This window comes from Pelophylax lessonae, assembly GCF_965119305.1.
Source record: "Pelophylax lessonae genome assembly, chromosome: 2".
Lineage (NCBI taxonomy): Eukaryota > Metazoa > Chordata > Amphibia > Anura > Ranidae > Pelophylax > Pelophylax lessonae.
Genome location: NC_138769.1, coordinates 381,279,566 through 381,304,122, shown reverse-complemented (window position 1 = coordinate 381,304,122; position 24,557 = coordinate 381,279,566). Strand labels below are relative to the sequence as shown.

Sequence of the window (24,557 nt, the reverse complement as noted above, 5' to 3'; positions counted from 1 at the left end):
AGTAGCTGTGGATCCCGGGAGGGTGTTTATGCAGGCTCTGCACGCTGTACAGCTGTTGAATAAACCATGTGGTACTCAACAGAATCACAAACACAATTGAAGGTAGCCATAGTATTGAAGCTCCTACTACTATACGTATGTGTTCCTAAATCTAGCTGTTATTACAATTTACAAAATTTACCTTCTATTACCAAGTGCTGGTCATCCTGAATTTTAAGATATTCTAGTCTATGGTCTTCATCATCCAAGAGAGTGAGGTAGTTCTAATGAAAAGAAATTAAATACTTGAGTGGACATTCCATATACAAATACAAATATACACAAAGGTTAGTACAAAGTCTTAAGTCTACATCCCTACATTGCAAAAAAGACTTTTGAGAAAACAAAGCAGGAATTTAATTAGATGGACAAGTCTACATAAAAGTGTTGCCCAATACCAGGGATCAAGTAGATGCCTGTTGGGTTTCGAAGGAGGAAGGGTTGTACCACCCCGCAGCTCCCTAAGCTCCACTCCCTCTTTTCAGGACAGTGCCCCCCCACCTTGAACACAGGTCATCATATGTACTTCACAGAAATTCCTTTCTTTCAGACAGCATCTGATATTCAATGCAAATGTTCTTCTTTTGTGCTAAAAGAAGATTCAGGAAAGAATAGCAACATTGGGGCCAGACACATATGTATGCGGGTAAAAGAAGCAATGGCAGCGTGAAATAATATTGTTGGTGCAGAAGGTCACAAGTGCAACTTCCTCCTAATTTGACCCCTTGGTAATGTGAACATCTTACTAAGCAACAGTCTTAAGATTCTATCTTGACAAAATTCAAATTTACTGCCCAAAATACTTTTTGGAAATATTTTTTGGTAGCTATATAGCATTAAAACATTTCTGAAGTCACACCTTTTTTGAGTTTTGGATAGCGTAGAAATGGATTTAACCCATCAGCTTTTTCTGTGAGGGAAACAGTTCTCTTAGAAATGACTGGACAGGTTTTCTCATTGCAATATTTTTCCTCACCACTTGTGCCCCTAACAACTATAACATTTTGGATTTTCCATTACGCTGTTTAGGTTACAATGGTCACTCAGACAAAAAAAAAAAAAGGACGAATATCTCCAGCTTGGACACAAACCGCAATAAAAACACAGTTCTATCTATTCCCTCTATCCAAACTAAAATAAAAACTATTTGGATTTAGATACATTTTAACAAAGCAGAATACATTCAAACAATCACTGATTACCTCACTATTATACAACCACAATCGCATGTCTTCTTCTTTGATGCGCAGTCGTTGGGAAAGATACTCGTGGATTTCTTTTATGGTCTGCATTCTGCTAAAGCACCCAGTATACGCCAGGACTCTCTTCAGAGGAGCATTTGGAGATGGCACATTTCCTGTTTTCATAGAGAAGAAACATGACATGCATACTCGTTCCTATCACCACAATGTTAAGATTTGTTGGCGCATCACACATCTAAATTACACAGCTAGTTACATTCTTCTTTTAATTGTATACAGGTACAAGAGTCTGCAGGACTCCTTTTTTCCATATCTAGTAACAAATAAGGACATTTTAGGAAGAAATTTTAAGTATTTGGCATGCCACTATGAAAAAAAGGACACATTTATTCTATATATTAATATGTGTCTGTGTTATCACATACTTTTATGAAAAAGTATCCTGTTCTCTTTATATTACTTTGGCAATACCAGGTGACCATGCCAGTCCTCCTACTTTCTTTTTTTTAAAATTGACCACGACAGGCTTTGAAGCACATTAGTCCCAGCGTGGTCAATTTTCTACTTTGAAGCACAGCTTGCCTGTACATCAATGGCTAGACTTGTTTACTGCAGTTTCTCTGCCTCCTGCTGGCACTCCCTGCTTGCATTCTGCACCTTCAGCTCTCTAAGCCCCTCATGCAGCTAAGAACAGAGGTTATAGGGTTACTTATGAAAAAGAAAGAAATTAATTTATATATCATTTTATGTATATACACAAATGTTTTGCCTTGCATTTCTTTTTTAAACTGAATAGCTTGTTTTACAAGGTAAGGTGTCACATATACTTTAATGAACTGCAAGAAATAGATTTTTCTTAATTTTTCATTACCATTGAGTCCCCAGGCCTTTTTTTCCCCAAAACCCCTCGAGTTTCACAAGGTTTTTTTTTGCATTTTGGCGATGTCTCAGTTATATGTGTTAAATTTTTAATATTTTGTAGTCTACCCTCACATTATACAACTTTTTCTTTTCTTTTTCATGGCAGATAGGAGCTTTACATTATTAGCAAGTTTCTAATTTCCTTGGGAAAATATGCATCTCTCTGCCCCTGAAGATGTCACAATTGACAAAATAAGTTGGGCAGAGCCGGGGAGTCTGAGGGAGAGTTGGCTGTTTACAGAGTAGAGTGATCTTTTCTCTTGGTTCTGTGAGCGGCTCATCTTCATTGCAGCTTTGGGGATGTGCTGTACTAAGTAATTCTATCTGCAACACTATGTGAGTGCATTTTTCATTATTACTTAACAGCAAACGAAGAACACTATGGTATGTTTTTATTTTCTTTGAGAGCAATATTGAGGGATCCTATAATCATGCTTGTGCCAGAGAGAGTTCTTGGAAACTCACCAGTGGATGGTAGTTTATGCTGAAGACCTCCGTTGCCTGGAGTGATTTTGTTGCCATCTGGGTACAAGTGTTATTATTTGCAGATGACCTTTGTAATAAAAGTCAACTATTAGCGTGAGCAGACACATTTAGGGGTTCAGTGGAGGTCCTTCCTTTTGGGAGAAGGCAAATTTCCTTGCATGAACTGGAAGCACCCCAATTGAATTGATGGATTATCACATATGGACATTTTTCACTAACTGATGTTATTTGAAGGTTTGTTGTTTATTTGTGGCAATATATCCATATTATTTTGTGGTAATTTAAAGGCATACACTTAGGCCCCGTTCACATGCAAGCGACGCTACTTCGCACCGCGACCTCCGACCTCGGAGCGGCCGCCACGGACTTCATAACATTGAAGTCTATGGCGGTCGCCTCCTGGTCGCCCCAAAGAAGCTCCGGACCCTTTTTCTAAGTCGGAGCGACTTGTGTCGCTCCTATTAGAACGGGTCCGCAGCTTCCCTATGGGAGGCGACCTACGGCGACCTGTGAGGCGACCAGGTCGCCTCACAGGTCGCCTTAGTGTGAACGGGGACTTATTGAGGGAAATATAGACACAGTTGATTATTTATAAACCTACTTGTATATATTCTGATATAAGCATGGCACAATTTAGTTATTGTTTTTTGGAAGTGTTTATCACTTTGGAGCTTGCAGCTGCAAGTCAGGGAGACTGGTGCCCAAAATTTATTGAATACTGAATGAGAGGAAAGCAGTCTTTGGAAACAAACTGCTAGAGTAGAGATCTAACCTTTGATAGTACCCAAGGCCAAGTCCAGATTGGACTGGCAAAGGGTCAGGATAAGTCCTATGGAGTATTTTCTACGATGAAACGTTCTTGTTTTGCACCATGCCAAGTACGCTTTCTAGGAGCAATGGTAGACTTTTGTGAGAGGTCAATATCCTAGCTTTAAGGAGCATACCAATAACCAATTTGAATAGACCCCTGTAGTTTAGGATCTGGGATTCAACATCCATGCCATCAAAGCCAGCAACTGTGAAGCAAGGTGGTAAATTCAATTATTTAGACTGGGAGAGTCCTAAGGTGTCTGCCAGGAGTCTAAAAAGATCTCAGTACCACATCTGCCTGAGCCAATTCGGTGCAATGAAAATCACCAGCATTGCCCTCCATTTACAGGGGAGCGCTTCAGGAGAGAAAAAAGCTCAGATTAGGGAGAACTCTTTCCACAGAGTCATTAGAGCACACACTGCTGTGGCTAGATGATCCCTGGGTCTGGAAACAAACTTGCTCAGTTTGTTGTTGAATCTGGAAGTCAGGATGTTCACATCTGGCAATTACCACCTGTGACAGAGGTCCTGAAAAACCACCGCATGAGGTGATTAGTACATATGCTATCAGTGAGGAAGTGAGCCTGCCATCTTTTGCAGACCTGAAATATGCATGGCAGACAGGGCTGGAACCTGAAGTTTTGCCCAAGTAAGAATTTGGCCAACTTCCCTTGGACAATTCTAGTTTCTCTATGATTGTTGACGTATGGCACTACTATAGCACTGTCTGACTAAATCTGGATCAGATGTCTTTGCAGTTAACAGGTCCAGCGCTGAAGGAGCAACCAAATTGCTTAGAGCTACAGTACTTAGACTGGCTTCCTCAGGTGAGCAAGTCATCTGTTTTGATAGGGTGTTTAGGACTCCTCCCCAGCCTGTCATATTAGCACCTTTATTAAAAAAACAAATGTTTATTATGTATTCGGTCTGACCAGACTATCGAGGTTGAGCAACCCTCCCCACCCCCCCACACACACCTGTACTCAATCAGTGTCCACCATCTAGTGGATATAGTAGGAGTCCCCTGTAGTGCATTTGCACATCCTTCCCAGCAAGGAGTATTATCTCCAAGGGTTAGGCTGGATTCATCTCTTTTTCATGGATAGTGTAGGACCCACTGATAATGGGGTACTTTGACGCAGTAGTGGGCTTGAGCACGATATGGCCATATGGTGGGACCAAACCCCCATTTTTATTTATGGATTGTCTTCAGATTTGGTAGTTATTTCTTTTGCATTTACGCGCTATTCTTTTTTAATATACATGTCTTTTGGTTCATAGCTGCAGCAGCTTTAGAAATACATGGGTATGCTCCCCCAAATTTTTTGCCTGTTTATATTAGCACCTTTGTAAGAGTCTTCCAGAACGATGAAAGGGAGGCTTTTTCTTGCTCTATGGCCAGATTTGTGAGCCACCAGGCCAGAGAGACCTTTTTGTCCCACACTGCCAGAATATGCAATGGGATTGGCCTGGATTTGAGCATGCTGGACTGCCTCAAATAAGGCCACCATTAAGCCCAGGGCCCTCATGCAAAAGCATTGAGATGGACTCCCCCTGAACTGGAGGGTCCAAACATGGGAGCAGAGAGTCCAGACTTAGATTTGTAGATGAAAAAAAGTGTGGACTAAGCAGTATCTTGAAGGGGACCTAGATACTCCAAGCAATGAGTATTTCCAGCACTGACTTCAGGTGGTTGAGAATGCAACCAAACATTTGAAGAGTCTGAACAGTCCCTTTGGACATAATCAGACAGGGTCGGAGCTGACTGCTCTCTCATGCAACGAGTCATCCAGATAGACCACAATGAGAACAGGGGCTAGCTTTGGTGAATACTCAAGGAGTAGTTTACAGACCAAAAGGTTGGACAGCAAATGAGTAGTGTTGATACACTGGAAAGAAGGAGACATGCAAGTAAGCATACTTGATGTCCACAGAGGCCATAAAATCTCCCAAATGGAGGGAGGCAGTTAATTTTTTGCACCCAAATACAGACATTGGGGTAGTTTTATACCTGAAGAATTGTGGATAGGTTTGAGTAGAAACCTGGAAACCTTTCCTTTCGGGAACAATAGCTAAACACATATAAGCAGCACACATAAAATGTGAGACCCGGTCTGCCCCTCTGCCCATCTGTAACCATCAATGGCAAAATATACACTAGTTATGCAGCTCCTCCGAGATCAGTGAAAATATAAATTGGAATATATTATAATTATTATAAATATATATCCACTACCTGTGCACCCTACTTTAATTGACTAATAAACATGTGCCAAAAAAATATAAATATATAAATGGAGCTGCTGGTTAGAAGGCCAAAAGGTCTAAATAGATATAATCTCAAAGAACCGATCAACCATGCTTGATTAGTCGATCCATAAAAAAACGCGCTTCATATTCAATGCATCATACCTGATTATTTACAATCAATTATTAATAACAATCATATAATAAAGTACATTCAGTGTAAAAAGTGCCAATATCTTGCAAAAAGTGCCAGTAATATAAATGTGAACATTTAAAGTAAATGCAATTAAGCATAAAGTGCTATAAACATTATATTCCCAGAAAAGTTATTGTGTAATGTCCTTAATTACCGTGATTTAAACGTGCATTATCATCTTATATCACTCCTCAAAATCTTCCACAGGATGTGCCGTGATGTTGTGCTTTTGTCCACCACCAATATATGAATTGCCTACTCACCAGAGGTAAGTATAGATCTCACACATAGGTTGGGTGAGGGAGACCCTCAAACTGGGCAAATGCTCTTCACCAGGACCACAACGATGAACCACATCAAGGGGGACAAGACAAAAAGGCTTCCATAGTGCAGTAGGTTACATTTATTTAAAAATACAAGTAATAAAATAACTTACAATGTTGCAAGTAAGTAGAGCTCTGAACAAACAGCAGCCAACCGGCGGAAATGATGTGTCCCATTACCCCTAACACTACACGTTTCATCAGACATCTGACGTCATCAGGGGTCATGTGATCGGACACGTCAATTCCTCATTTTTATACAAGTCGCCAAGAAAGGATATCCAATCCACGTCAATCCTTGCTTGAACCATCCAATAGGGATCTAGACCCCCCGAAGACCAAACCCCTATTTATAAAGCCTAAACTAATAGCCATATTAAACAAAATTAATGAATTATTTATTTATGAATGGGAAATCGATTCCTCCAAAACCATAAAGGATATAAAAATATAAAAATTCCCTCCTATGATCCCAATAATATAACCGCCTATTCCTTGGGCAACAAAGTACTTATGAGGGGATACCAATTATCTAAAACATAAAATAACTATTAGATTGATTATCCTTAATATAAAAAAAAATTTTATATATATATATATATATATAAAAATAATAAATTATTGGGGAGATGTTAATCTAAACCAATAGAGCTCCCTCCACACAAAGAGAACACATCTAACCCAAAGTGTCATCTTTCTGAAAAAAAAAAATAGTAACATGCAAGCACCATCTAGTGGTAATATAAAGGAACCCACCCGAGCCTAGTGTGGAGATAGCCAATAAAAATGGCCATGATTGAAACGCCTTGGACATTTTAATAATTAGAATTGTAGCAATTTAAATTGATATCTACATTCATTCCTGCTGGACATAAGGTACACAATTCAAAAATCCATTCCCTCTCGTTCTTTGAGATTTTTTATTTCATATTACCACCCCTCTAATGGGGTTCAATTTTATCAATGCCATAAAAAGTGGCCAAATTCGGGTCACTATTATGGTGAGTTCCAAAGTGATTGGAAATGCTATGTTTTGGGAACCTCTTTCTGATATTGTTTAGATGTTAATTTATTCTAGCTGCTAGTTTTCGTGTGGTACGTCCCACATATTGTAACCCACATGGACACATGACACGAAAACCTTTTTCAAGGAAACAGACAGGAATAGTTTTATTCCTACAGCCAGTTATCATCCCAAATGGGATTAGACATAATTGTGACAATAAATAAATATATCCAATAGATAAATATATCCAACAATCCAATGTGGATACCTCCACACTAGGCTCGGGTAGGTTCCTTTATATCACCACTAGATGGTGCTTGCATGTTACTATTTACTTTCAGAAAGATGACACTTTGGGTTACATGTGTTATCTTCGTGTGGCCACTGGAGGGAGCTCTATTGGTTTAGAATGAGCATCTCCCCAAAAATGTATATTAGATAATTGGTATCCTCTCATAAGTGCTTTGTTGCACAACGAATAAGCGGTAATATTATTGGGATCGTTGAAGGGAATTTATATATTTTTATATCCTTTATGGTTTTGGAGGAATCGATTTCCCATTCATAAATAAATAATTCATTAATTTTATTTAATATGGCTATCAGTTTAGACTTTATAAATAGGGGTTTGGTCTGCGGGGGATCTGGATCCCTATTTGATGGTTTCCAGCCAGGATTGACGTGGATTGAATATCCTTTCTCGGTGGCTTGTATAAATATGAGGAATTGACATGTCCGATCACATGACTCCTGATAACGGCAGACGTCTCAAAGGCGTAGGGTTACGCGGTAACGTGAAACAATTTCCGCCGGTTGAAACACAGGTGTAACGCAATTGGCGTCTCTGCTGTTCGTTCAGAGTTCTACTTACTTGCAACATTGTAAGTTATTTTAATACTTGTATTTTTAAATACATTTTAACCTTCTACACTAGGGAAGCCTTTTTGTCTTGTCCCCCTTAATGCGGTTCATCATTTTGGTCCTGGTGAAGAGCATTTGCCCAGTTTGAGGGTCTCCCTCACCCAACCTATGTGAGATCTATACTTACCTCTGGTAAGTAGACAATTCATATATTGGTGGTGGACAAAAGCGCAACATCACGACACATCCTGTGGAGGATTTTGAGGAGTGATACAAGATAATATTGCACGTCTGAATCACATTGGTGATTAAGGACATTACACAATAACTTTTTTCCAGGAGTTTAATGTTTATAGCACTTTATGCTTAATTGTATTTACTTAAATGTTCACATTTATATTATTGGCGCTTTTTGCAAGATATTGGCACTTTTGCACTTTATTATTATATGATTGTTATTAATAATTGATTGTAAATAATCAGGTATGATGAATATAAAGCGTGGTTTTTCAAGGATTGACTAATCAAGCATGGTTGATCGGTTCTTTGAGATTATACCTCCAAGATCAGTGACCACCTAAACTGGAGCAGAGAAAAAACAAAATAAAGAGGTGCAGGCCTTGTGTTAAAAACTGTAATTTTAATTAAAAACAAAACAAAAAAAAAAGAAAAGAAAAAACCCAGTTACAGTAAAGTAAACGGCAATGGACTTATCAGAAGAGTTCAGGATGTACGAAAGGGAGCCTAAATACTTCTCTCTGGCCATTGTTACACTGCAGCGTGGATGCCCTCAGATAAAGTACTTCCCAGGCAACGTGTTTCAGGGCCCTGCTCCTTTCTCAAGCAGCTTGAGAGAGAAGTACTGTACAGGGGGCTCCTTGTCATGCCGTACTTTGGACACTTCAAATGAGCCCATAGCTCTTTACCTTGCTGTAAATGAGTTGTATTTTTGCTTTAAAAAAAACACAATTCTAACACAACACTAGTATGTTCCTTGTTTGTTTTATCTGGAACAACAGTAAGAAAGAAGTGCCAGAGCAGGATGGAGGTCTGTAATCTTTATGGAGAGGTTGGTAGATTTGACAACATGAAGCGGGGTGGAGGTAGAGATTGTAATTCTAACTTGTAGCCATGCCCTTTGCCCATGCATTGGAGATACTTTTTATCCAGGTGGTCTCAAAGACAAACAGATGTCCCCTCATTGTAAGGAGGACTTGATTGCATCCTTGGTAGGCTTGAGAGTCCAAAGTTTGCCAAAAAGCTAATTCCCAGAACTGGATTTGGCAGTCTGGGAGAAACGAAAGGAGCTCTTTATAGCCTCAGAAATAGAGGGTTTCCCAGTCTGAGATTGACATTCCTTTGCTGAAACAAAGGGGTGCTCTTTTCTCCAGTGACATCCTTGCTGATGTTGTCCAAGGAGGCAACAAAGAAGAGTTCTCCAACAATAAGCTTTATTCACTGTTGTCCTGCAGACTAACTTTTAAGCCAAAGAATCCCCCCACATATGGACAGACAGGTGGCCCATTCTGGAAATTAAACATACAATAGCCACAAAGCCATCAATACAGTTGCAAAAGGCAACAGGCATGAGTTCCAATGGTTTTAAAATCAAATGATCAGTCAGGATCAACTCAGGGGCTTTAGTCATTTCCTTGGTCTACATCAAATAGACATGAAAGCATTAAGAGGCTGCATGGCAGGCCCAGTAAGGGAAAATAGGAACTTGTTTGCAGTCAACTGGATCGTTAAACAATGGAAGGACTTTACCAAGAACAGTCAGTGTTTTATTAAGGCAAGAAGTGGCAGGAACCAGAATATGAAAAGCCTACTCCTTATAAACACCTCTTCAATTATTGTCCATAAAAATTCTTGGGAGAAAAAAGCTGGCCAGAAGTATACAAAACAGGATTCAGCAACAAGTGTACTGGAAAAGTTAGGGGCAGGTTGGGGAATTTTAAGTGAGCCCAAACTAATACTTTTAGGGAATTCAGAGGTAGTATGTGCAATATCTAGACATGTATGCACTACATTAATAAGAACCATAATGGTATCTTTAAGCTTAGGAGTGAAACCAGAAGCCTGAACCTCCTCAGGTACAAAATCATCCAAAAAAGAATAGACAGTACACCTCATCATCCTCAGTGGAGTGCACTAAGCAGCTGCAGGCAAATCAGAGAGAGACTCTGAAGGAAAAGGCGTAGAAGTATGCACGCAGCTTCGGCAGAGATGTAAAATAAAATCTGAAAAAGCTACAGAAAATATTCTTCTGGATAAAGCAGAAAGTGAGCCAAGACAGATGGAGCCAGAGAAGACTCAGAGGTGCATACAGTCTCAAACAGGACAAAGTTCAGGGCTGCCCATGTCAAGTCCTTGGGAAAACAATGCAAGCCAGTCTAAAAGCAGTTAATGGATCATAAACTGGAAAGGTCAGAGGGACTGCTTCCTTTATGCCTATGATTTGACATGCTACAGAATTGTAAAATAGTGAAGCTCTACATAAATCTAACTACTCACAAATCATCTGCAGACGCAAGGGAGGGTATATTGGTCCATATCACCGTTAAGCAGCAGCAAAGAGAAAATGTCTCAAACCAGGCTGTGTCGAGGAGCTATCCTTACACTGAGAAGATGGGAAGGCAGTGTAAGTTGTGCTTACCTGACTCAGTGCCAACATACAATAGTGCAGCATATAACCACCTGGGGGCCTGCAGCACAGGCCAGTGTGGTACAGTAAGATTACCATGGTGTGTGCAACATACCCAATTAAGATGCAGCACTGCCCCCTTCACAGTATCTGCAACACATTCAAATGTGTTGCAGCCCAAAAGCGCCACAGTATTAACTCCACAGGAGAATCATCAGGAGTTAGGAAACCCATGCCAGGCTCCAAAAGGGGCAAAGCAATATGGTTCCATCTGAGGTTTTTAATAGAAAGAAAAACAATTAGTGCTGTGTTCTCTCTTTAGATAACCCATAGTGCTCAGGGAATGCTTTTTTGTGTATTTAATATTTATTTCAAAAAAGGTTGCATTTATACAAGTAAAAAAAAAAAAAAAAAACAGATATTAAAGTGTTGCTAAACCCACAACAGTAAAATCTGTCTAAAGATGCAGAATAGCATGCTTGTTATAATTACTGTGCAACTTAAATGATTAATCCTCTGCATTGTGTAAAAAGACTGTGTGATCCTCTATGCACAAATCCCCCCATCCTGCAAGTTCACTCTGGACAAGTCCAGATAAGCACAATAAGTGTAGATCAGCAGCACATGCTCAGTTTGGTCACTATTGCTGGAGAGAACACTTCCTGGCTTTAGTTGAGCTATCCAGGTCACATGGTATTAACATCACGCATGTGTGTATACTGACCCTAAATGACAGCCCAGTCCCTCCCTCCCTCCTCTATGCCCAGTAACTAAAAAAGAACACAGTGGGTGGGATGCCACATCTTGATAGATGGATGATTTTTTTTTTCTTGGGAGGGTACATGTGATCAGCACAGGGACAATCAGCACTGTCCAGACATGTTCAGACAGAGAATTGAGGGTCTTAAGCCTGAGAGGACAATCGTGGGAGAAATTAAAACGACTCCTACAAACTACCAGCACTCCCTGATACAATTTACAAGATTGCTCTAAATACTATATACAGGTGATGAGAAAAGGTATTTATCAGTTTATATTTACTAAAATAATTGCATTTCCATGTTCTGTGTACTGTAGGAGACCAGAAATATTGAATGCAGGATCTGGGTTTAGTAACACTTTAAACATCATTATGGTAAAATATAGCTTATAAACTTAAAAATGTAATTGACCCAAAATCATTGGTTTCTCTTTCAAGCAATCAGTAGCAAAAAATAAGAATGCTGCTGATTATTTTGTATAAACATTTACATTTGTATGGATTAAATGTTACCTTTGAAATACACCTCAAAAAAGTGTCTTTCCCGGCATGAGCAGCCTGCATAGCCGCTAGAAAACATACAAAAGCTCTATGTCTTCCAAGTGACATAGAAATGTTTACATGTATAAAGGCCTACTTTTGTCCTGCAGAGACCAGAACAAGAAACCCTCACTGAGATTCCTGAGAATGAGTGTTTTCAAGCTTTTAGCTAACATAATTCCATCTGCTATTCTTGATGATGCCTGAACATAAAATGTTTACAAACCAATAAACAGCTGGAAACCTCCAAACACTTTAGAACATTAATTTATAATGACTCTCCATAACTATTGTTCTCTACGGTATGGGTGTCTTATTATTTCCCCATGTTCATTTTATGTGGCATAAAGTTAAAGAAATACAGGTGAATATTTAACGCAAAGCAATACAGAATCAGGTCGCCAAGTGCAGAAATTTGTATTTATATAATTTCTGTATATAAAATAGGCTACCCTGTACAAAATATGCAAAACAGTACATTTTTTTTGTCAAAATATAATATACATTTATACAAGATACAGTACTACAAATGTAAAAAAATGTTTATATGTAACAATATATTGAGAAAACTTATACAAGATTGGATAAAGGCATGCAATATCTTTATACTAATTTCCTAATTTCACACAATGCTACACAAAACAGCATTCTGAGTAGCAAAGCAACAATGTTACCTTAACAATACCCCCACACTGCAACATAATATCCCTTAAAAAAGAAAAAGCAATTAAGGTAAGAGGATTAGTTGTAAGATTACAGCAAGAAAGCATTTTTTTTTAACCCAAGATTAATCACTGATTTGACAATAATTAGCGCACAGCAAAAAAAAAAAAAAAAAAGTCACCAAGATTAATTTTAAATTTAAACAAGCTTTTAATTGGTCTGGTCAAAAACTGAAGAGTAAAATTTAGTTTTGGTTGAAAGGTAAAATAAGCCACATATGCCAAAAGAAAGACATTTAGCTTCATTCTCTACAACCAAGGAATCAAATATTAAACTGGCTCTTTCAGCACCACTGAACACCGAGACCTACAGTCTGCACAAGAACAAGTTTGGGTAGATTATTATAAAAGTTATAGCTGGCCTTAAGGTATAACCAAAGGCGATTTTTTTTTTTTTCAAGTTTTGGATAGAGTGGAGAGGGAGTGTAGATTGGTGAGGATTTTCTTGCCGTCTGTGGCATGGTCGGTGAGATTCACCCTTTCTACGTGGCATATTTACCATTATAATTGAGACTAAAAGTGAAAGAAAATCTCAAATTTTGGGATGTCAGCAGAACAGGAATAGAGAGAGGAAATTTTCCAATGGGGAAACTAGTTCTGTTGACAACCAGGGATTTCTTTACATTGGAGGTATTTCTTCACAATTTCTGTTTTGGCTATGGGACAGAAAGTGAAGAGAAATCTCCCCAAAGGGACACAGATGACATAAAAATTGGCTATAGCCCTTAGTCTCAAAAAATACAACTTTGCCTACTTTATTAAAGTAGAAACAAAGGCAAACTTTTTTTTTTTTCTTTCTTTCTTTCATTTTGGATACAGCAAGGGAAAGGAGGGAACCGGACAGTTATTTTTATTTTTTTTGCCATCTGTGTCCATTGGGTGGAGTTTCATTTACTTCCTGTTTCACAGCCACAAGAGGAAGTGAAAGGATTGCCCTCCAAACTGAGGGAAATCCCTGGCAGTCACCGGAGTCACCAGAAGTAGTGTCCCCAACTAGAAGATTCTCTTCTATTGCAGTTCTGATGATCACTAAAAATTTGGGATTTTCTTTTAGGCTCTGTTTTCACTAGTTCAACTTGTCATGTGACTTTGGACACAACGTCGCATGACAAGTCACAGCCCATTGATTTCAATAGCAACCGTTCCAATCTATGCGACTTAAAGTTTCAGCGACTTTGAAAAGGTACCTGCACTACTTTGATCTGACTTTTGATGCGACTGAGTCAGAGAGTGTAAAGTCAGATCAAAATGGTCACCAGGACAAATAGAGAGGGCGAATCTCCCTAAAGGGTTTTGCCATTAGTTATACTTTTCAACATCAATAACTGAAATATATCAAGTTTGGATAGTTATAGCCTTTAATTATTCTATATTAAAAAAACATTAGGTACCAAGATCTTACCAGGCAACTGCTTCCTCACAGCCACCAATCAAATGCAAAGATGCATCTATTTATGACTGGCGATAGCAAGCAAATAACGTCACTTACAGGTATATATAGAAATTTTGAAAACATAAAATGAGTAAATACATTTTTACGATTATGAAAATATTCCAAAAATACAAGTGCATCTAAAAAAATTTAAATATCATCAAAAAGGTAATGCATTTCAGTAATTCAGTTCAAATAGTGAAACTAATATTTTATATAGATAAATTACACACAGAGCATTATATTTCAAGCATTTTTTCCTTTTAATTTTGATGATTATGGCTTACAGCTACTGAAAATCCAAAATTCGGTATCTCAGAAAATTAGAATATTGTGAAAAAAATCAATATTGTAGACTCATGGTGTCAACTCTAACTCAAAACCCCTATAATGGTTTCCTGAGCTCTCAGTCTGGTTCAGTAGGTTACACAATCATGGGAAAGACTGCTGACTTGACAGTTGTCCAGAAGAGAGTCATTGACACCCTCCACAAGGAGGGTAAGTCACAAAAGGTCATTCCTAAAGAAGCTGGCTGTTCACAGAGTGCTGTATCCAAGCATATTAATGGATAGTTGAGTGGAATGAAAAAGTGTGGTAGAAAAAAGTGCACAAGTAACAGGGATAACCGCATCCTTGAGAGGATTGTGAAGCAAAGGCCATTCAAGAATTTGGGGGAGATTCACAAGGACTGGACTATGGCTGGTTCAAGCACTTCAAGAGCTGCCATCACACAGACATATCTAGGACATGGGCTACAACTGTCGTATTCCTTTTGTCAAGCCACTCCTGAACCAGAGACAACGTCAGAAGCGTCTTACCTGGGCTAACTAGAAAAAGGACTGGACTGTTGCTCAGTGGTTCAAAGTCCTCTTTTTGGATGAAAGTATATTTTGCATTTTATTTGGAAATCGAGGTCCCAGAATCTGAAGGAAAAGCGGAGAGGCCCAGAATCCAAGTTGTATGAAGTACAGTGTGACATGTCCACAGTAAGTGATGATTTGGGGAGCCATGTCATCTGCTGGTATTGGTCTACTGTGTTTTATCAGGTCCAAAGTCAGTGCTGCCCTCTACCAGGAAAATCTAGAGCACTTCATGTTTCCTTCTGCTTTATGGAGATGCCAATTTAATTTTCCAGCAGGACTTGGCACCTGCCCACACTGCCAAAAGTACCAATACCTGGTTTATTGATCATGGTATCACTGTGCTTGATTGGCCAGCAAACTCGTCTGACCCTAAACCGCACAGAGAATGTGTGGGGTATTGTCAAGAGGAAGAGGAGAGACACCAGACCCAACAATGCAGAAATGCAGACGAGCTGAAGACCACTATCAAAGCAACCTGGGCTTCAATAACACCTCAGCAGTGCAACAGGCTGATCGCCTCCATGCCACGCCGCATTAATGCAGTAATTCATGCAAAAGGAGCCCTGACCAAGTACAAAATGCATACTATACTGTACATGGACATACTTTTCAGTATGCCAACATGTATTAAAAATCCTTTTTTTTTTTTTTAATTGGTCTTATGTAATATTGTGATTTTCTGAGATACTGAATTTTGTGTTTTCACTAGCTGTAAGTCCTAATCCTCACAATTAAAAAAAAGAAATGCTTGAAATGTATCACCCTGTGTGTAATGATTCTATATGATATACAAGTTTCACTTTTTGAATTGAAATACTGAAATAAATTAACTTTTTGATGATATTCTAATTTTTTGAGATGCACCTGTAGATTGCAAACATTCTGCAATTTACACTAATTTTTATGTTTGATTTAAAAAAAAATAAAAAATAAAATTCTTGTGCATGACCATAGGCTAAAGCCCCATGAATTTAAAATGCAGGCTGCAGAGCTAGCAGGCATTACAGTGGCATGAAAAGTGCAATCCCATTCTTGCTGCATTCTTACATTACCTCTGGGTAAATGCTGAGGAAACATTCTTAGGCTCATCATACCCATATTCACCCAGATGTTAGACTGTTGTTGGCGGGTCACAGGCTGCTGTCTCAAGAAAAGCAAATAACACGGAAAGAGCTCCAGTTCTGGGAGGTTGGTTTTACTATTTCGGATTACCTAATAAAAAAACAAAAAAAAAAAAAAAAACTAAGCTTAAGCATCTTTTTACAATAAATTTACATTTAAATCACAGTTAACATTTTCTAAATAGTTGTAGTATACAATATAGACAGAAAAGGTTCCAACACATTTTAACCCCTACACGTAATTGGCCTATTTCTGTCACATGGAATCAGGGACAGACCTCAGTTCTGTGTAAGCTCCGATTGCAATATCTTTGTTTGGTCTTAGCAGTTCAACATAAGCAGCCCTGTTTCCCTGATGGAAGCAGGTGTGCCTTGATTCCTGTGCTGTATACTAGTTTTGAGCAGTAAGGCTGAAGGTACTCACTGAGTTACTAAAAAGTATTTTAGTTCTACACAATGAACCACTACCATGGAAGTAATAAATGGCTGCTTCCATCAGTGCCTTAATGCGCAGGCATGATCATAATTCAGTATAGAATGACATAATATTCCAGGAAATGTTTATATATATATATATATATATATATATATATATATATATACACACACATATATATATATATATATATATATATATATACACATACACATACATACACACACAAATAATTATTTGATCCCCTGCAGATTTTGTAAGTTTAACCACCTACAAAGAAATGCAGGGTCTATCATTTTAATCATAGGTGTATTTTAAATGCTAAAGACAGAAAATCAACCAAATACCCCCAAAAAACACTATACAAATGTTATAACTTGAGATGCAGATCAGTAAGTAAACATGGGATTTTTGACTTACCATAAAATCCATTTCTCTGATGTTCGTTGACAGACAACTCCTGAGAATCTGGACCAGTGGGTTATACTGCTCCCTACAGGAGTAGGGCACTAGGCAGAAAAAAGTCTTGACTATGATTAAGGGCAGTCCCATGAGGTATACTCTTCTCTCTGCTATAGGTACTCATTTCATCACAAGCAATATCAGAAGTATTACAACTCCATAGGGGGGCAAGTGCTGTGCCCGTCAATGCACATCAGAGAAATGGATTGTAAGTCAAAAATTCAGTTTTCTCTTTCGTTCATTGACGGACACAGCTCCTGAGAATCTTGACCCGTGGGATGTCCCAAAGCAGTGTTAAACATGAGGGGTGGGAACAGCAAATAAATTCCCAAACGCTAAACCGTAGCCAACCAGGTGACAGGAACTCAACAAAAAAGCAATTGGAGCCCAGCTGAAAATAACTCCTCCAAGCAAACCCTCTAAGCAGCAGCCTGCAAAACCTTGCGGCCAAAAGAGATATCCGCAGATGCCAACACATCCACTTTATAGAATTTTGTGAAAGTGTGCACTGACGACCAGGTAGCCGCCTTGCACAGTGCATCACAGACGCCTTATGATGGAAGGCCCAAGAAGAACTGAGCGCCCTAGTAGAATTTGCCTCCACAGGGAAAAGAGGAACCTGACCCTTGATCAAATAGGCCTGAATCACCGTCTGTCTGATATATCTTGAAATGGTTGCAGAAGAAGCAGACAGTCCTTTTCGAGGTCCATCCATGAGCACAATAGTGAGTCTGACTTCCTAAAAGATTCTGTAGCTGCCAGATACACCCGAATTGCCTGAACCTCATCCAGGGCATGCAACGCAATTTCCTTAGGATGCTTTGACCTAGAACACAGGAAAGGCAACACAATGTCCTCATTCAAATGGAATTCAGAGACAACTTTAGAAGGAACGACAGACAGGGGCAAAGAACCACCTTATCTTTGTGGATCACCAAGTAAGGGGTGCGACAAAATAATGCCGTCAATTAAGACACCATGCGCGCAAAGGTGATTGCCACCAAAAAGGCCACCTTCTGCAACAGTGTAAGCAGGGGAATTTCCTGAATATTAAGGGAGGCTTCTGGAGGACAAAGCAAGAAGTTGAGATCCCAGGTGGTAGCAGAGACCGCACTGGTTGAGTCAAATGTCGAACCCCTAAATAAAGGTATGCACCAGGGAGTGCGTGGCCAATGGTCGTTCAAAGAAGACCGCCCAGGCCGACACCTGGCCCTTGATGGTACCCAAAGCCAAATTCTGTAGACATTCTAGCTTTCAACAGTGTTGGAATCACAGACCCAGGCAAACCTCTATCCTTCAGCACCTGACTTTCAACAGCCAAACCGTCAAAGCCAGCAACCGTAAAGCAGGATGGGAGATTGGCCCTTGGGACAACAGATCCTGCCTGAGGGTCCATCTCCAAGGGACGTTGGCAACATGCCACACTAGATCGGCATACCAATACAGGGGAGGCCAGTTTGGAGCCACTAGAATGACCGGAATTTCCACCTTGACCCTGCGCAAGAGTCTCGGCAGAAGCTTGAGAGGAGGGAAGACGATACTGGCCCCATGGGTCCACCTACACTTCTATGGCATCCGCCAGAGGATCCCGTGACAGTGCCACAAACCTCTGCACCTTTCTGTTGAGCCGGGGCACCAACAGATCCACCTCAGGGGTGCCCCACCAGGGACACAACTGATGAAACACATCTGGATGAAGGGACCAATCCCATTGGTCAAGCGCCTGTCTACTGAGATAATATGCCTGCCAATTTTTTACCCCGGAAATGTGTACAGCAGAGAGGGCTAGAATGAAGCGTTCCTCCCACCATAGAACGCCGGCCACCTCAAGAGCTGCCAACACACTTTTTGTTCCACCCTGGTGATTGACATAAGCCACGGTAGTTTATACTGGACACCCCTGAAGGCAATCCATCCAGTGATTCAGGCACAGTCTGATCGCTCGGAGTTCCAGGATATTGATCGGGATTATGGACTCTTCCAGTGTCCAAACACCCTGAGCGGAGATCCGGCCCAGTACACCCCCCCCCACCCCAACAGAGTGGCATTCGTGGTGACCACTGTCCAAATCAAGGGGGAGAAAGGATTTGCATTGAGCCGGACAGCAAAACCACCAGACCAGAGAACCTTTTGTTGCCCGGCTCAGCCAGCTCTGATTGTCCAGAGACTTTGAACACTTGTCCCATTTGGCTAAGATCTCCCTTTGCAGAGACCTCGTATGGAACTGTGCAAACAGGACTGCCTCGAAGGATGACCCCCTGCTGGACAGCAGGAGATGAATCGCAGCATGCAATTCCTGGAATTTGTCCAGAGGAAGGAATAGTCTGGGTAGAGCTGAGTCCAGAGTCTGACCAAGATAGTCCAACTTCATGGAAGGAACCAGAGCAGACTTTTGATAATTCAGAAGCCAGCGGAACTCACTCAGAGTCTGTATAGTGATTACCACATTGTCCACCAGAGCCGTTAGGGACTCCGCTCACAGGAAAAGGTCATCCAGGTAGCCCAGCACTGTGATCGTTGACGTAACAATGCCAGCACCAGGGCCAATACTTTTGTGAAGACCCGAGGAGCAGAAGCGAGACCAAAGGGTAATGCCACAAACTGATAATGCTCCTCTCCCACAGCAAAGCAGAGGAAGCGCTGGTGACAGACACATATTGGAATGTATAAGGAAATGATGATGTCGATAGAGGAAGGAAATACCCTTGAAGCAGGAATTCCACCACCGTGCGAGTGGACTCCATTCTGAACTTTTGTACCCGCACAAAGCAGTTCAGGGCCTTGATATCCAGAATTGGACGCACCTTGCCCTCTTTCTTTGGGACCATGAACAGGTTGGAAAAAAAAAACCCGGAAAACGTTCCGTGGACCCACTTGTCTTGCACCAAGGAGGTCCACGGGCCCGGAAACTAGCAAAGACGTTCCCCCCACCCCAGGCACACCTTCATGCAGAGGGAGCCTTGTCCACGAGTCTGGAGAATCCCACTCTCGGCTTGCCAGACCAAGGTTGCTTGAATCCTCCCGAAGAGGCCTTAAAAGACTTTGAACCCTTGTCAGCTGACCCTGAGGGACAAAAAAAACTTGTGCCAGAGAAGGACGGGCCACGTCTACAACGAAGTTCCTTACCTTTACCAGCCTGCGGAAGAAAAGTACTCTCCCCCCCCCCCCCCCCCCGTGAGACTCTTAATCATGTCATCCAGGGTAGCTCCAAACAGGCGATCTCCCTGAGAAAGAAAATCAGTTAAGGTTTTTTCTCTTTTTTTTTTTTTTTTTTTGAGGTCTGGTCCGCAGAACAACACTTGAGCCAAAAAACACGCCCAAAGACCACTGCCGAAACAGAGAGCCTAGAAACCAGGGGAGCTGCATCCAAAGCAGCATCACAGATAAACTGAAGTCCCTGGACCAATTGGTCCGCCAGCTCCGCAAAGGCCAGGGGAGTTACTCACCCTCCAGGTAATGGCGTAAAGGTTTAGCCCACTCAGTCAGAGTTTGCAACATAAGGGCAATGGTGATGACCGGTCTAAGTGCCGATCCCGAAACTGGGAACATATTTCGGGCCTCCGCTTTTCTGTCATTCGGTTCCTTAAAGACCAGCGATTCTTCAACTGGGATCATGGTTGCCTTATTTAACCTGGAAACCAGGGATCCACCACCGGTGGAACAGTCCACTTTTTAAAGAGGGACTCCTCAAAGGGGTACTTCATTGCTATTCGCTTAGGGACCACAAAGGGACATTTTGGACGTTCCCACTCTTTTGCGACACACCTTTGATAAAAGGAGGGGAAAGGAAACCCCTTTGCTGCTCTAGAAGGCTTGTGAGTGCCAAAGGGGACCAGTGCCTCCCCCCGCAGTTCAGCTGCGTCCTCCATTTTTAAAGTCTCCCACACAGGCACAATCAGTGCGTCCGCCAGCGCCTTTTCGTGCATGGCTACAGGTAAGGAGGAATCATTTGCACGTCTGAAAAAGCAGGGCCGTGGCCGCAGACCCCTCAGGGTGGGCCACGTCCGCGGCAGCCGAAACAGATTCAGGATCTGAGGAGACAGATGAGGCAGGGGGCACTTTTTCCTACCCCGCCTCATAAAAGCCACCTCCACCTGGGACACAAAGGACTCCAGGACCGCATCAATGGATGGTTGGGACCTGGAAGGCCCCGCAGCCTCAGAGGGGGTCAAATGGGGAAATGTGTGCTCCAAAGATTCCATGAGGAATAGGGGGACCCCCACAAAATGTGCAAAAACACTGCTATGGGACATCCCCACAACGATGGTAACACCACCTGGTCGCTAGCAACAGAGCACCCCACGATCCTACAGCAGGGAGAAGGAGGACCTCACCAGACTCACCACCCCAGAAGACAGTCACTGGTAGCACCAGGATAAAATGTACTCCACATGTGGTGTTCAGGAAGGGAGGAGACCCAGGAGGCAGCACCAGGGGATAAGCAGGGGCTCCCACGGCTGAAATCGCTGCCCAGAAGGCTCCACTGCAATGGTCGCTGCTGATTGCAATTCCGGACTAATGCAAAATGGCAGTCGGACCACACAAACATGGCCATCGGCCTATACACAATACAGGCCACAACAAAATGGTGGCAAGGGAGGGATCCCTGGGGCCCAGGCAAGGCACAGAAGGGAAAGGGGGAACCAGGCAGGAGCCCCTACCAGGTACAAACCCCCCCCCCAGCCAATAACCTAGTCACTGGTGGTGCACCCCCTCATCACCAGTACAGCGACCAGCCCCAGCCAAGACCGCCACACTACCCCATGAAAGAAGGGGAGGGGGTGAATGGGGAACTAGATGACCCACAGGGACCACCAATGCACAGGGAAGGGGTGCCTAAAAGGAAGGAGGGGAACCGGGGGGTCCGACCATCCCAGGGAGGGACCAGCGTTCACCACAAAACCCTCCAGGAACCAGGCGGGCACCACCACCACTTTCTCCACTAAGTACTAAGTCATGTTTTGCTAGGGGATCAAATGCTTATTTCACTCACTGAACTGCAACTCAATTTATAACATTTGTACTATGTTTTTTTTCTGTATTTTTGGTTGATATTCTGTCTCTATCATTTAAAATATACCTATGGGAAAAATTATAGACCCTTAATTTATTTGTAAGTGGGCAAACATACAAAATATGCAGATAATGTGGGAAATCTGTTAAAAGGGAGAACGTTTTAGGCCCCACATCCCAAATTACTATACACAAAAGACAAAACCCACTATAGTGGGAATTTAAGGGGCAAAAAAAAAAAAACGATTACATATGTAAAAAAGAAAAAAAAAAAAAAAAATATATATATATATATATATATATATATATATATATATATGAATTTTTTTTAATTCTAATTAAAAACCAATACAAAAAAAGTTTAAAGCACACAGTTTATGCAGTCATATAACATATCAAACATGAATGTACAATTTTGTGTTGCTGGTAAGAGTGAGTGTTTGGATGGTTGTCTTGTTGTCTGGTTACATTTCAATGTGATTATACAGGGGTATTGTTGGGTATTGGGCCAGCAGTTGCCCTACCCAGGTGATGAGGTAGGACTCAATAGAGGGTCGTGACCCTCTCCTCATATCCTGTCAGTTACTTCCTGGCCTTTTACCGCCTTGTTTATTTGTATTTGCCTCTACCTCTGTATACTGTTTTGCTTTTCTGTTGGTTTGTTTGTGTGTTCTTAATGCAAATTTAAACTTAAACACCTTTCACAAAAAAAAAAAACATGATTGTACATGAAAACCAATGAATGTCAACTGCTGAATCTTGGTGACAGAAAGCACCCAAAGTGTTTCGAATAATTTGTTTCAATAATCTTCTTCTGGGGTATATGATTAACAGATTATAGATTTTCCACTGAATTGAGGGGGAGAAACATGACGCTTGAACGTCAGCTCTCTCACCACTAAGAAGAACACACTTGGTGACACAGACCAGGAGGTGAACTCAATTGAGAGATCCCCAAGTGGGGAGTCTTTTTCTTTGCCACCCCCCTTCTTTTGGGGACTGTTTTCAGTGGTGAGAGAGCTTTAGACTTTTTTTCTACTGGTTTTTAATTAGAATAAAAATTCATATTTTTTTTTATATATATGTAATCTTTTTTTGCCCATTAAAATCCCACTATAGAGGGTCTGTTTGTATACAAAATCTGCAGGGAATCAAATAATTATTTTCCCTACTGTGTATATATAATACACACATGAATACAATGGATAAGGAGATCTGGCAGCACAGTACAGACAGATTTAATTATGGTAAACATAAATTCCACAGATCCCTCTGCATAGCAGAGGAAAACTTCAGTTTTGGACCTTTCATAAAATAGAAAGTAAAATGTAAGCAGCGATTTTTATTTTTTTATAAGTTATGCTATGTGAATGTAACACATTAAGGCATTATCCCAGTTTGGCTACAAAAGTGGAATTACACTTACCAGCAGAAGGTAAATCAAACAGTTAAATACATAGTTGGAATATAAAATCATGTTTTATACTGTATGTTTAATGTTTACAATTTGTCTGTCTTAACAAAGTTAAAGATCTAGCAGCTGGCTTTTGGTATTGTATGTTATGGGGGGAAATTCAGTGTTTTCCTTTTTGTCAAGTGGGGGCAGATTGAGTGCTCTCTCTGCCCAAGGATTACTCCAAAATAAACACCTAGGAAAAAAAATTGGATTTTTGACTTATCGTAAAATCCATTACTCTGATGTTCATTGATGGACACAGCTCCTGATCTTCTTAACCATTGGGATGTCCCAAAGCAGTGTTAAACATGAGGGGTGGTAACAGCGAAAATAAACTCCCAAGGCTACCTATAGCCAACCAGGTAAACAGGAGCTCAACCAAAACAACTGGCGCTCACCTGAAAACAAAAAAAAAAAAAAAATACACCCTCAAAGAGCACCAGGTCCTCTAAACAGTAGCCTGCAAAATCTTGCGGCCAAAGGAAGCATCCGCAGATGCCAACACATCCACTTTATAGTATAACTTTGTAAGTGTGCACCGACGACCAAGTGGCCGCCTTGCAAATCTGCTTCACTGACGCCTATTGACGGAAGGCCCAGGAGGCACTGAGCCCCGAGTACAGTGCGCCTTGACAGCGGAAGGGAGAACCTGACCCCTGATGGAAAAGGGCCTGAACCACCGTCTGTCTGATCCATCTGGAAAAGGTTGCAGAGGAAGCGGAAAACTCTTTTTGAGGCCCATCCGTGAGCACAAATACTGAGTCTGACTTCCTAAAAGACTCTGTAGCTGCCAGGTACACCCTAATTGCCCGGACCACATCCAAGGCATGCAAAGCAATTTCCTTTGGATGTTTTGGCCTGGGACACAGAAAAGGCAACACAATACCTTCATTCAAATCAAAATCAGAGACCTGAGAAAGGAACGATGGACAGGGGCGAAGAACCACCTTATCACTGTGAACCACCAAGGTGAACACCGCCAATTCGCACACCCTGCGCGCAGAGGTGAAAGCCACA

At 41.1% G+C, this 24,557-nt stretch overlaps 1 protein-coding gene across 2 annotated transcripts in view; it reads right to left on the bottom strand.

Moving 5' to 3' along the window:
* USP32 (ubiquitin specific peptidase 32) overlaps window positions 1-24,557 on the bottom strand; it is a 781,032-nt gene that overhangs the window by 92,290 nt on the left and 664,185 nt on the right. For both annotated transcript variants that reach the window (XM_082245728.1, XM_082245729.1), the window contains 3 exons: window positions 16,105-16,264; window positions 1,242-1,396; window positions 182-263 (listed from right to left, as the gene is read on the bottom strand). In XM_082245728.1, the coding sequence (XP_082101854.1) occupies window positions 182-263; window positions 1,242-1,396; window positions 16,105-16,264 (397 nt within the window). The remainder of the gene's footprint in view (window positions 1-181; window positions 264-1,241; window positions 1,397-16,104; window positions 16,265-24,557) is intronic.